This window comes from Cryptomeria japonica, chromosome 1, assembly GCF_030272615.1.
Source record: "Cryptomeria japonica chromosome 1, Sugi_1.0, whole genome shotgun sequence".
Lineage (NCBI taxonomy): Eukaryota > Viridiplantae > Streptophyta > Pinopsida > Cupressales > Cupressaceae > Cryptomeria > Cryptomeria japonica.
In genome coordinates this window covers 80,628,594-80,644,069 of record NC_081405.1, presented here as the reverse complement: position 1 = coordinate 80,644,069, position 15,476 = coordinate 80,628,594, and the positions used below count along the sequence as shown (strand labels likewise).

Sequence of the window (15,476 nt, the reverse complement as noted above, 5' to 3'; positions counted from 1 at the left end):
TAGTATGAGAGAAAACCCACGTAGGGGAAAAACTTATTGCCTTATATGTCATTCCAAAATGCGCCAACATAAAACCACAAAAAAATAGCTACCTTAACCAAACTCCAAGTTCCCCAAAATGTTTGCACCAAACATGGTCAAAGGGAAGTGAACTATAGTGCAACCTTCACCACTTTATCTCTCATAGAGATGTTGACTACCACACTCAAATAAATCTTATCACATTAACACCATTAGATCTTGATGACAACGGGGAGAATAATTAAGAAGGATCATTCCTCTATACAAATACTCTAATAAATATTTCAAGAGAACATGAATAATTCTTGCACATAAAATGTTGGGTTTATAAAAAGTTTGCAATGTCATCATTGACAATGATAGAAATATTATAATATCATTGTAAAAAATACAATGTAAACACTTGGGATTATCCATCAACATACATTGAACTCCATAGTATTTAGGATGGCTACAAGAAGGAAAACACATTCAAGTAAGTTTCTAACATGTAATTTCAACTATATTGTTAAACCTAGATGCACAACATAATCACTTTTGAACATAACCATCTTAGATATATATGACATATTGATTGGTAGACCCTTTGTATATGATCATAAAGGTATCTACAATGCAAAATCACAATGTCAGAATTCATGGTAATAACAAGTACTTCAACCTATGTGAAAATTTGTCATAATCAAAACTTACTCTACTTTAAACAAAACAATGTCATTAAATATTTGTGCACCCTCAAAATATCATTTATAATTATAATGGTTTTTGTAGACACACATACATAATTGAAAAAGAATGCTCTAAAAACACTTGATTTCTTGCATAGTCTATCACCACATTGTTAACTCAACACTATAATTTGCCAATATGATGAAGTCTTTATTTATCATGTGGGGCTTCTAACACAATACACAATATACAATATTAAAATTAACATGGTTTAAAAACACCCCTTCCTCATGGTACCCTATTTCAAATGTCCATTTGGAAGAATGATGAAATTTGATGCTAACTATAATATTTTCTTAATCAAGAAATTATTAGACCAAGTTCTTCTCCTTGTGGTAATTCAATTATTCCAACACCTAAGTAATATGGAACCTAGTGACCCTACATTGATAACCACACACTCAATAAGATCTTTATGGTAATAGGTGTCCTTTATCACATATTGATGACAAATTGGATCAATTCGTCTTAGGTTGAGATATCATCAAGTTCTAGTGCAATATATAGAGATTTGCAAAATGCATATAAAACATAGGAAGGACCCTACAAGTGGATATTTATGGTTTTAATAATGACCAATTCTCTTACAACATTTATATGATTGATGAATCAAATCCTACACGCATTCACCAATTTCATCATCTTATACTTATATTGCATATTCACATTTAGCCAGACCTAAGAGGAGCATGTGTAGCATATTTCTTAAGTGCTAGATAGTTTGCACCGGCACAAGCCAAAAGTCAACCTTGGCAAGTTTACTTTTGGATCTATGTAAATCCATAACCTTATCTATGTCATCCAAACATCCATGTTGATTCAAAATAGATAAAGGTGATTTACAAATAATCCATTAAATGTAACCTCACAGTTGTGTAGCTTTCTCAAATTCATTAATTTATAGTAAAGCTTTTCTCTTTGGTTCTTATATTACTTGGCCCCTAAACTAGATTATGCATTCCAAATCAATATTCTAATGGAATCCCACATAGTTGTTTACCTTTAACAAGCTCAAAGATACATTGGAAAATATCATCTCATAAAACTCTTTAAAATGTAAATCAACACTTGTTTCTTGATCTAGGACATCATATGCTTCATGGTACTTGTTCATGCCTTCTAAAATGTGAGGCTTCATACCTATCTCTTTATTAATTGTATCTTATTCCTCTCTTTGAAAGAATTTGGCTTGAAACGTCTTTTCAAGTGGTCAAATGGAAACCCTCTCATTGGCTAAATTACTCCCTTTACCTACTATATTTTAAATTTTATTGGATGAACTCAAATAATTCTTTAACTACCTCAATGTTTTATCCATATCTTAACATGGCTCACCTCTCATAGAACTTTGGATCTCTCTAGTTAAATGCTTGGTGCTTTAGTCAATGATCTCTTGAATATTCATCTCATCTCTCTATTCACCCATGGTTTCCTCTTTCCTTCTTTCCGTCTACTAATATCTCATTTTTCTTTCACTGTCTTGCATCAGATTCACATCACAAATTTATATTTGGATAAGTTGGCAATATTTATTGCTCTAATAGAACTATAATGTCCCCTATTTGGGTAAAAGCACAAAACTGTGTCACGTTTCAGGCCAACTTATCAACACAAGTAAATTTAAGAAATTTTAACTAAAAAATAATTTTAGTCAAACATATGGTCTAGAGAGATTCATTATAGCTGTATTATATATGGGCCACAACTTTTCCAATTAGAATTGTCTACTAAATGCATATTTTATACCACTTTGGGTCTAATTACCAATTTATTTATTTTCTTTTGAAAAACTCGATGTTTCAACAACTCCCACTCTTATAAATATTTTTTTTTTTTAAATGTAAAACTACCCTTTTGTAGATATATAAGTGACTTTTCAAAAATATATATCTTTTAATATTTTAATTAGTTTTTTATATTTTATATTTTATTTTTATTGAAATTAGGTCATTAGCACTAAAATATAAGGTTGATTATCTTGTAAAGGAAAAATACTAAAATTTATTTAAATTTTTTGAAAAAAAAAATGCATTGGAGAAAAGAGTCTATGTCAAGATGATATAATTTTTTCTAATTTGGATAAATAATTAAGAAAAAAGGTGACACCAAATGGAAAGAGTTGTATTTCAATACACACAACTTTTTCAAATTTATTGAAAAATATATATACATAAAAAATAGTTAAAAAAATATTTTTGCACTAACGTTTCAAGTTTCAAGTTATCAATATACACAAAAAAATTGAAGAAAAAAATGTCAAATTTACTATATAAAGTGTTACACCTCGTGTACCTTCGATTTCAACATTTTATCAGCAACTAAATTATAGTGTTTACTTTATAAGAAAGTATATACGAATAATTTTTTAATTTTTTTAAAAAAATACAAACATAAAATACACAAAAAAAAATATACATTTTATTAGTTTACATCATTTCAAAATTCAAAACATATATTTCACTTTCTATTGATTCAATTTAAAATGTTGAATCAACATTGGCCATTTCCTTTATAAAAGTGTGACACAACTTTTTGCTTTTACCTATTTACGAAAACCCTAATTTTTCTTTCTAACTTTTTGATAATACTAGAATATAACAACCACTACTTAATTATTAAATGTAATTTTCTAATTTTCAAAACTAAACCCTAGTTGTTACAAATTAAATTCAAACCCTAGGTGGGCAAAAAATTACTTAAAACCCTTTAAAATACTTGATTTATTTCTAGAAAAATTAGACTAGCTTTTTACAATATCAATATGCAATTTTTAGAAAAATTTAATTTATTGCACTCATTGTAGGATCCATATAACTATATAGGTAGGGTTATTTTTATTATATGAATGAATATGAATGCTCAAACCACTATTTGACTATTATAAAATTAATTATAATGTCTCCTTGCTAATATTTAAACCCTAGACAATGTAGTTTTATAAAAGTTCTCTTGTTTAAACTGTATGACACTTGTCAAGTATGTTGTCCACCCACTTGGGAAAGAGTATGGTAAGTTGGAAATATTCAAATTTGAATATTTGGTGCCCTCCTTGTTGGTTAGTATGATTTAGACAACACTAGAGTACTTGATGAAGCATACATACTATTTTTTCCCCTTTCCAGATGGAGTGACTACTTTGTGATGAGAAGCTAGCTCTAATCTTCCCCTATTATGGTTTACAAAATTCACAAATTATCCAAGGAATTATTCTTGAAGTCCTTAATGATATGTTGATATCCAAAAGATGGAATTATGGTTGCAACTCACACTAGGTCACTACCAAAATATGCTTGAAACCATATATTACAACAACCCAAATTAGAAACAAGGGTTTTTATTCTTGATCTAATAAGATGAAATTCTAAGAGGGCTTTTGCCCTCTAGAATTTGAATACAAGAAGGATTTTATTCTTGTATGCCCTAGATTGAAAAATTGCTCAAATCTAAAAGTGGTAAGCAAATGATAGCTTAAACAATCCTAAAACGAGGAACCAAACACTCCTTTTGTAGTTGCATTTTTAGGGCCCTCAATTTCTTCTATTTTTTTAATTTTAATTTTATTTTCTCTCCAATTATTTAACTTTTTTTATATTCAAGTGTTTAAAAAATACTTTTAATTTTTTATTAAATAATATTATTAAGTCATCCTCAAATTAAAATTGGGTGGATCCAACTTAAAATAATATTAAAATTTATTTCCCTTGCACAATCTTTTAGCTTATGAGAAATGGGGATACCTAAAACTCTTCTCCATGATGGAAATTCAAAAAGCATATGATATTCTCATATCTACTAGTCCCAAAATCAATATCTCAAAATCATTATATTAATTCCAATCAATAGACAAGTGGAAATGTGATATATTTTCACTTTTAATTGTAGTACCCATACCTTACTTCTTATTCATTAAATTTTTAAGCTATTTAGGTCATAACCTTTTTCTTGGCATATGACTCTTTTAGGGGATCGGCCTTGCATCTCTAAAAATTTTACTCAAAATTGACATACTTTCAGTTTGAAGATTCTATTTAGCACATGAAAAGAGAGATTTTATTTTTATTTTTTAAATTCAATTATTTTTTATGTTTCATCATTTTTCAGTCTATGCTAAAGCTATGTTGTATTCTAATTTGTTACTATACATTCAAGATCATGGTAATAAATTTATACTTGAGGTGATTCACTTATAGGTGTTGCTAGATTACAAAGGTAGTTCTCCTTTTGTTATCAATATAGTTCCATTAGATCTCCCTCCTCTTGAGGCCACTCCCTTAATTGAGAGCGTTGCCATGGGCACAACCTTCTTACCTACAACAAATAGGAAAATGACTCATATGTTTCTTCCTATAATAAAATATCATTTTCAATAAGGCTAGTTGTGGCTCACTCTTTAGTGCTCCACATGTTTGCCACCTATAGGAGGACATTCTTGATGGCCTATGGGAGGTACCACTAAATGGTTTGACTCTTGAACTCCCTAGAGCAACTCTTAATATTTATCTTGTTCATGCAAATAGTTGATAAACATAAGATGATCAAGATAAGGAAAGGGATAAGCATGGTTGGGACCTTGACACTCCAAACCTCATTGATGTATGGATAATATCAGTTGATTGAGATCCTTCTATTCCCTCTATTCTAGCTCTTGTTATGTAGCAACTTTGTTTTATGTTTTTATGTTGTGGGTTACTAACCCAATTAGACTTTAGGGGTGTGATTATTTCCACCCACTTTTTTGTAAACATGTGTAACACTATTTTATAAATAGTAATATAAACACTTATTCATTAATAAAAATTATACATTAAATTATTTTAAAGGACCCATAAAATGTTTATGTTTTTTATTTTTTTGACTAAAAAAATTGTTAAGCCTAGAACCTAATGTCCCTTTGATTCCTTGGTTTCAAACCATGATTATTTAAAAGAGACACGATTAGGACAATTTGACATAAACATGAAAAATTAGGCAATGTATGGGGTAAATGAAAAGAGAGAAGATGCAAGTTCCTACATTTAGATCTTTAAGCTTGTGCATGACACATGGATCTCAATTACTTCATAATGTTTACAGCGCTTGAGTGACAAATACACTGAATGTGACCACCACATCTAGATCACTCAAATATAAATGAAAACATCAAATTTTCTCTTTCACAAGGAAGGTCTTAATGAATATCAACACACATCTCAACCAACAAAAACATGACACATAATCCTGATGTGCTTAAAAAATTTAAAGTATTCTTTATTCCTTTCAAGACTCATAACCAAAAGGCTTGAGATCTATTGTGTAGATTTAAATAAATAAAATCACACTAAGCAATTAACAAAATCAAAGGCTTGGTATGAACACTATACACACACGACCAAGGGTTTCATAAGAGAAGTGACACATGCTAAACAAGTATATAATAATGGTAAAAAAAATGTGAATATATAAAAAATAATTATTCAATACCAAAAATAGTGTTACAAAATGGGTTTAAGAATCTACATAATTTGGAAAATTGCTACGCAATAATGGGAAGAGACTACACAATGCCACTCAATAGGAATTAATGTTAGAAAAAATATAAAAATGATTAAAAAAATGGGATAGTGCCTTGTAAGTGCAACAACTCATACCCATGCAAAATCTAATGTAGCAATATGGAATGTTACAAAATGAAAAAATGTTATAAGTTACAAATGATTATTATGTAATGTTTATAATTTTATTTTGTTAACAAATGGAGACAAAATAAGAAAAATCTATTATCCAATGGAGAAATGTCTTAATATAGTTAGAAGTATTAACCAAGTGAAATATAATATAAATTGTAAAGCAAATTGATAATTAATTATAAGATTACTGCATCTCACTAGGAATTGGAGATTGAAGTTGAGTTCAATTTTTATTTTTGATTTGTTTGCCAACTTTAAAAAAAGTACCTTCATGTTTGATAGTTGATAGATCAAATACAAATTTAGAATGTGAGAAACAAATAAAATTAATGTATAATGAATAAATGGAGAGAACATTTTGGTCTAAAAAAGAATTCACGCTATTTTTTTGGTCATGTAGCCCACAAAAACATAGTAATTTTACATGGTTGATTGCATACATTAGTCTAAGTTAATTATAAATACATGAGCAATTACACATAATTGTCCTAAATTAGTTATATATGTATGCACAATGATACACATTTATCTCAAATTAGTCATAATTGCATGCATGATTGCACGTGTTTTCTTTATAACTTATAATTGCCTTGACAATTAAACATATTTATTGTAAATCACTTATAATTGGTGATCACGTACACTCACCCTAAATTAGTGGTAATCATAGGGATGATGTCATTAAATTAGAAGATAATTAATTTAATTATTGGGGTTGATCGAACCATAATTTTTTTAAATGTAAATGCTAATGTTATTTAACTGTAGCTAGATTAAAAATTAGCTTGATCATATATGGGCGATTGAGCCCAAACTGGAATAAACATTTGACAATTAGAGTCTATTTTTAGAAACTAAAATGTCTATATTCAGGTAAATGCAAGCTAACTATAGGAAAACTCTAACAAATTTGGGTAAACAAAATAGTTGTAAAATGTGTATGTTCACTATTTTCAAGACACCAAAATGAAAACATTTAAGAAGGAAACTAAACTAAAAGTTAACACCTTCTAGGGGTAAACAAGTTAGCCCCAAACTAGAATTTGGATTTTGAAATAAAGGATTATTCTCATGATTGTGGAAGTGATTGAGACCACTTCCATAATTGTAGATCTATTATTGGGCAAGAAGGAAAAATGTAAGAATAGGACTAGTTCTTGGGAATGCGTACAAATTGGAGAAAATAAATATTAGGTAAAGCATCCTATTTCAATTAAAAACATGTCACTTATGCACTTATTATTCATTAATACCAATCTAATTGAATTGAGCCAAAAATAAAGGAAAAAGGCGCGGGTATGCAATTTTCACTATTATAAATATCATTAACAATTTTCATTTGAATTTTTTTTATCAGTAAGATGCAAGCATGCCAATTTAGAATGGGGATGCTAACAAGACAACTAACTTGGAGACTTTGAGTCCAAAATCATAACACTTTTGAATATAGAGTGGGGATGCTAATAGGGCAACTAACTTAGAGACTTTAAATCCAAAATCATGATCTTGAATTTAGAATGAGGATGCTAACAAGACAACTAACTTGGAGACTTTAAGCTCAAAATCATAACTTTTATTCAACAAAGTTATTAATAAAGATAAGGATTCATAAACCATATTTTCTCATAATTGTTGCACAAATAGAATTATTAGTACATAATCAAACACAAAAAAAAAAAGATATTAAAACAATTGTAAGTGATTTTAACACAATTTTAAAAATTAAATACTACAAATAATTTTAAAAATTCTTTAATAATATTATTAAGAAAAAGACTAACAAAACAATCTCAACTTTGTTTTATGTTAGGCTGTGGGTAAGTTTTATTGAACAATGTTTTGGATCACACTGTGTGATCCATCATCAAGATGAAAGAGAGCTAACATATACATCTTGATGATTGTGATCCAAAACGTTGTTCAAAAAAACTTGCACTAGAAATAGCATAAAACGAATTATGAATTTTGGAAATCTTATATCATTAATCTCAACTTTCAACTTTCATTTTGAAATTTCCATTACTTCTAAATTTATTCGTAATGTTGATGTAAAAAATTGTCACACAATCTAATTCACAAATAACATTGAACAAATCTATGAATTGTGGAAATCTAATATCATTAATTATTACAACAAAATTCTAATTTTGACCCAAACAAAAAAAAAAAGAAAGAAAGAAAGAAAAGGAAATAATATTAGGACAATCCTCCTAAATCAGATGCAATTTCACCTAAAAATGTACATCCAATGTGACATCCATTGAAGCCTTCTGGTAGGCTGTTCTGACTAAGTATTTGTGTGTTTGATCAAATCAAATACCTGGTTATAAAGCATGAGGTCCCTTTACCAGTTGTGGACTAGTCCTTGTAGATACAAATTCACTTCAGATCACAACTATTTCATGCTATTAAATTTTGTGGTCCCTCAAACTATTTGGAATGGTCGCTCAATAAAATCATTTATTCCATGGCATAAATATTACATACCTTCTAAGGAAGGCCGACTCTTCCCTTTTCTGACCCACCATATCTTTTGATTTGCTTTGCTGGTGGGTTACTTAGTATGCGCTCTTTTACCTGATTTAACACCAACCCATTGCTTCCCTTTCGCCCCAAGTTAGCTATATTCACTCTTCTTTCATGTTGGTGGCATATCCATTCAACTTACATTAAAAAATTCAATCCATAGTAGAGGAGATTGAATTCGATTAGGATAATGCTCCATGCTTTAGCCAAGCCCGAGTCATGTGATCTACATATGGCAAATATTTAAGCTGTTTATGAATTTGTCATGGGTGCTCTTAGATTCATAGAGCCTTGAGAAAAAACAAGTCCCAAAAGCTTTGGCAACATGGATGGTTCCTTGTTTTGTTATGGATGGCAGGAACTTGGAAGAACTGAACTGTTTTGGGTGTTAATATGAAAGGGAATACTGCTTGGAGTTATTCAGTTTGAAGATGCCAAGATTCAGGGGATTGCACAAAGATAAAGGTTTTGATGTGGGTCGATGTATTTCTGTGTTTTTGTTTACTTCCATGGAGAGGTGTGATCAATTCTACTAAAAATAGGAGTTCAAAGTGCTTCAGGTACCTTTCATAACTGTCCATCCGAACAGAAAAACTGTAGGAATCCTTGATTATTTGCCCACCTGAACAGAAAAACTGTTGGAATCCTGTTAGGATCAGTATTTTCTTGTTAGGAGGTTAGAAATGCTAGAAGTTGGAGTTATGTTCATTTCGATTACAGACATGAAAATAAAACAGGCCTAAATGGAGTCTGTGATAGTAAAGCCACGAGATTGTTTGCTGGATTGATAGAGCTAATTGGTATTGTGTGTTTGTTATTCTGCATATGATGAAACTTTTTTGCTTTTTTTTTCAGGATCATCAGAGAACGAATGGTGCTCTGTAAAACATTGATATTGTGTACCAATGAGGCCTCAACCTGTATTATTGTAGCAGATCAAGTTCAAGATAAGCATGGTTTTGAAGCCACAAAAGGGTAGTTTGACTGCACAATGCAGTGTTGCACTGGTCGCACGAAGCCCAGCTAGTCTTAGGTACTCAAAATATATCTTTGTAAGAAAATCAGTTTTAATATCTGTTATTTAACTGAATCAATATATTTTACTGGCTGTTCCATTTGTTGGGTATGCTAGCTCATCTCAAGTTGGGGAGAAAACACCCATGATTTCTCGCACAAATAGCTTCTCCCAGTCTGCAAAAAATTCTCCAAATAATGGAAAAGTAGGTGTTTCCATATCCCTTTCAAGTAAACATTTTATTTCAACAGAGCCAGTTTATGCTCTTCTTATATCCAATAGCTGGGTATGTTTTTTTAATTTTTGTTTTCACTTTTTGGATATAATACCCAGGGCACTAGCAGAGAACTTCAAAGAAGCAATATAGAAAGTGTTTCTTCTCGGAGATTTTCACAAATGCAAAGAAGATTGGACCTTGAACAAGATGTATGAAATTTGTTCTTGTCTGTAATTTTTTTGCTTTCTGATCAAAATTGTCCTTTAGAGCTACACTAGGCCAGTTTTCATCATGGCCCAATATAACCATTTATATATAATCTGTATGGATGCATGGAGAATTTTGTTTTTTGAATCATCATATCATATCCTCAGCTTGTTCAAATTCGGGTTCCTCTGGCTAAATTTTTGTATCTAATGAACTGGGTCTTTCCTTCAATTTGCAGGTTGATAAGCTACGCAAAAAGCTAAGGCATGAAGAGGATTTACATAAAGCTTTGGAAAGAGCCTTTAGAAGACCACGAGGGGCTCGCCCTCGTTTCTCTCCATCTATATCTCCGAAGGTAAGCATATATCTCTTGAACAGGTCAAGCTTTAGAAAATAGGGACTAATATGCATTTTACAGGCGAACCAGTTCAATAATAGATTGATTTCCCTCCATTTGTGTGGAGGCATAGGAAAAATCAGTTTTCCACAGCAAACTGTTCTAGATTGATAATCAGAGCTTATTCCTGTAATTGTAGACCCTCATTAACATTCATTTGGTCTAGGGTTGGTCGGGCGTAATGAGTGCATCTAGAAACTATGTGTGAACTCTTATTTGGAAGAACTGATTTCTTGATTACCCTGTTCAGACACAGGAACTTCTTGCAGAAGTAGCTGTGCTTGAGGAAGAAGTTGTCCGTCTTGAGGAAAAAATTGTGCAGTTGAAACAAAATCTGTATCAGAAGGGAGTGCAATTCCCACCATCTCCCAAGCAAAAAGAACCTGCTGTAAATTCTGAGCAATTGAAAGCGAGGCCACCATTTGGCAGGGTTCCTTCATCTGAGTCTTTATCTAGTCAATCTACCCAACAGCGAAAAAGAGATCTTGTTGTAAGAAGTTTGCTGGATGGCATACCTATAAAACAGGATACGACTTTGGGAACAAAAGGTTTACATAGAAAACATATATCTTTGGGCTCTCCATCAGAAATCAACGGCTTGTTTTTCTTAACTCAGGCTATAGATGGCAATTGTCCTATTTACATGGAACTTGAAGAAGCAAAAGCATTAAAACTACCAAAGATACAGAAAAAGAAATCAGTGACAACATATATTAGCCAAGAGAAAGAGAACAAATTGCATATAGAAGATAAGAGTCTGCAGACTTTATTTCCAGGCTCAAAGAGGAAAATCGGAGTCCAGAAACCCTCACTCATGCAGAAGACAGTGGGGACACTGCCCCCAACACACAAAGAAAAGGTATTACATTTGGAAACGCATACTATGGCAAATAACTTTTGTAGTAAGATCATATCTCCCACCATTAAGAATACTTGATAGTTTAGCTCATATAGAGACCTAAATATGTTAAGCAGAAATTAGTAAATATTGAATCAAGGATAAATTTTTTTTGTCATCTGTCAGACAGGACATACTGCGGCGGCTATTTGTTTTGGACCAAGAACGTCACCAACCCTGAGGATTTTTGATGATGACAAAAATGCACAACCCAATAAACTTTCTGAAGAGATTGTTAAAATCTTGTTAAGTATTTTTTCAAGGTTATCAAGGTCATCTTTGGCAATTGAGAATGACACAGCATCAGTAATTTCTCGGTCAACTTTTTCAAGTTTGAGTTTAAGAAGCTATGGTTCTAGAAGCAGTTTAAGTTTTAAAACGCCTATGGATCGATCTGAAGAAATATTCTTCCGAGATCCTTATGGGGTTTGTTCCGAATCTGTGCCAAGAGATATTGGTCCATACAAACATTTTCAAGATATTACTGCAAGTTCATTTGACTTGAATCGGATTCCAGGCCTTGCTTCTTTATTGAGAAGAGTAAGGTATTTTTGATTTTTATACAGGATTGGAGATTTACCAATGTTCATTTAGTAGCCTTTTCATACACTATTTAGTTTATTTTAGTTTTGTTCTTTAAACAGATTAACGAAGATTCAAGAAATTTATAAATCATTGTTAGAGCTTAGAAACCTGTACAAGGTTGTCATTTCCATAAGAGAATTTTGGCTTCGATCTGATTAGAACCCTGTGCTTTTCAGAATTCTTGTGAACAAGCTATGTTCTACAAACTTAAAGGGCTTGAAACATCAGCAGAAGCTGGCCTTCTGGATCAACATATATAATGCCTGTATGATGCATGTATGGTTTTTACAGATACTCTGATCTACACAAATAGTTTTTCTTTATGGCTTTCTAAACTGTCTTGTTCTAATCAGAGCTACTGTTTTTGGATGTCACTTTTAAAACATCTATCTCTTTTAGGATGCATATCTCTGCCACTAATACATTTTAACATTAGAGTATTTCAGGCCTTCCTTGAACATGGAATACCAAGCACACCTGAGAAGGTTGTTGCACTGATGCGCAAGGTATGATTCCCTTGAAAAATGTAACTGTTTTATACTGCAGATTATTACCTACTAGTAGGTTGTGCTGTTATTTTCTGTGGAAATAATGATGAAGAACAAGATCCTAGTATTTCCTGCTTCCATTGTTTGGCAGTCATTTAAATTTGTAACTCATGGTGGGAGGGTTACAGGCAAACTTTAACGTGGGAGGGTACTTTATGAGTGCGTTGGCTATTGAACATTTCATACTTCGACCACCATTTCACTCACAGGATGTAAGCTTCTCTCTGTTCAAATTTTCATTTGCAGGAAAAAAAAATTTAAACTTAATGGTTTCTTCATTTGACCCATCTTTCTGTGTTGATTGACTGCCAGGCCTATTGGAAAAAGGGAAAAGCTGGCGAGGAGGCTAGAATACGTAGTGTTTTTGGACTAGGGTGGTCTGAACCGATGGTTACCTTTGCATTGTGTTGTGGAAGTCGATCTTCTCCTGCTGTAAGTAGTTTCTTTGTGCCTGCACTAAAGTGGGGGTTTTATCTTGCAAATGCCAAATAATGAATGACCTGTTCCTCTGTATGTCCTCAGATAGTTAACGGCCCTACTTAAATTTGAGTAGATGTATACATTTACGTGTTCCTCAAAGAATGCTCTGAATCTTTCAAACAAACCATTGGGTACTATGAAATTCAGAGTCCTCTAAATGGGGAAACTTTGAATAGCATGAAATCTGCATTTATTGAAAACTTGCTTTCAAGCAAGTATTACTTATGGATATTGCCTTAGAGAGATCTCAAAAGACAGCTATTCACATATCTGAACTGGTTTCTTTTGTGAATTGACAGGTACGTGTATATACAGCTGATGAGGTGGAATCAGAGTTAGAAGTAGCCAAAAAGGAGTATCTGCAAGCTTCCATTGGTTTCACTACTAAGAAGGTGCTGATTCCAAAGTTACTAGATTGGTACATGCGGGATTTCGCAAAGGATTTGGAATCCTTGTTAGAGTGGATATGTGAGCAATTGCCTACCTCTTTAAAAACAGCAGTTGAGAAATGTCTGCAAGGGAATAGAGATGGATTTATTTCTCAGGCAGTGGAAGTAATGCCATATGACTTTGAATTCCGATATCTTTTACCATAGTCTGGGAAAATGATATGCTTTCTATAATCTTACAGAGAACCAAACAGTGCAGGGCAACAATGTGCTTTAAACTTGTCAATGTTGTGTGCTAAAATTAGTTATAGTGGCAGACATGAGCAGCTGTTTATGGGAATTGTATTATACCACAATAAACTTCTAAAGGTCTTTTATCTGTATTTTTTATGAATCAAGGACTGCCACAAAAGCCTCGAAGCATACAGAGTCTGCATGTTAGTTACAAATCTTTTAGAAAAATTGTTAGTAGTGATTCAATATATTCTTTAATTCCTGTTATACAAGCAGTTCCCACAATCCTGCTGGGGCCTAACTACCATTTTTCCAGCAAGGCTGGGATTTGTGTTAAAAATTGTAAAAGTTGTTATGAGATGAAATCAAGGATTGTCCTATTGTACAGTGTAGCACAATCCTTTGGGAATATTTTATGATTCAGATTTCATGTTGGAAATTATTTAAATGTAATGAAATGGGGAAGGTTCCTTTTCAACCTCAGGTTTGAGCAATTTGAAGGAAAGCTGCGTTAATTGTATGTTGATGTTCTGATCCATGCACAAATCTTCATCTGTAAAGTTTGGAGCTGGAGGAGCATTGCCATAAGTTGCTTGTTATATATCCTCCACAAGTTTCAATAAGTCATTCATTCATTACTTAAGACATGGCACATTGTCTTTAAAAGATAAAAAGATTAACAGTAGTTTAGGGTTTCCAATCTGAAATCTTCAGTGGGTCATGAAGGCAAGAGTTAGCTCTCAAGATATATAAATATAGAAGCTGATCTTTGCTTTTACTTTACATATCCAGATGATAATGCAGGCCAAAAGTGTCCATCTATTGATGTAATTCTATCATAATATTGGCATAACCCATTTTTTAATGATGTCATGTACTACTTGCAAGTTACGTCCAAAATGGGAGTAAGCAGATTGTGTCAAAAGCAACAACTAAGAAAGCAAGTTACGTTAAAAAGTAGAGCAGTTACAATGGAAGCCTTATCCTTTGGTGATTTTCTCAAGCTTGGTTCCATACAATCCTTATCAGCAAATTGTGAAAGCACAGCGTAAACATTGTATAGCATCCTTATTTTCCAATGTAGACTACGCCTATGAACAGTGTATTTGATCGTCAGAATCCTTGGTTTTGATTGTATCTGTTTAAAAATATTAAAATTTGTTAATTGAGTGTCTTGGATTACACAAGTTATATTAATTTAAAGATGAAATTTGATTGATTGGGTGTTTCAGAGTAAAACATTCTGCATAAGTTTAAACTGATTGAATCAATCCATGAATATCAGAATTAGTTAATTGGGTGTTTCATATCACTGTCTTTATAATAGTTTAAAATTGAAATTGTTTGATTCAGATCCATTTAAAATTATTAGAAAGGTTAATGGGGTTTCTTGGATTACGCAAGTTTTATTAATTTAAATATCAGATTGATTGATTGGGAGTTTCAGATTAAAACATTCTTTCTTATTTAAAATTTGAATTGAATCTATCTATAAATATCAGAATGAGTTAACTGGGTGTTTCATATCACTGCCTTTTGAATAATTTAAAATTGGATTTGTTTG

General features: G+C 31.9%; 1 protein-coding gene across 1 annotated transcript; it reads left to right on the top strand.

Moving 5' to 3' along the window:
* The first annotated feature begins 8,923 nt into the window (after positions 1-8,923).
* Positions 8,924-14,395, top strand: LOC131041933 (uncharacterized). The gene is made up of 12 exons (XM_057975201.2): positions 8,924-9,502; positions 9,798-9,975; positions 10,075-10,162; positions 10,291-10,383; positions 10,620-10,736; positions 11,029-11,637; positions 11,803-12,221; positions 12,438-12,537; positions 12,708-12,767; positions 12,938-13,021; positions 13,122-13,241; positions 13,589-14,395. Exons 2-12 carry the CDS (start codon positions 9,896-9,898, stop codon positions 13,883-13,885), a joined length of 2,067 nt encoding a protein of 688 aa, XP_057831184.2. The 5' UTR covers positions 8,924-9,502; positions 9,798-9,895; the 3' UTR covers positions 13,886-14,395.
* The last annotated feature ends 1,081 nt before the right edge of the window (positions 14,396-15,476 follow it).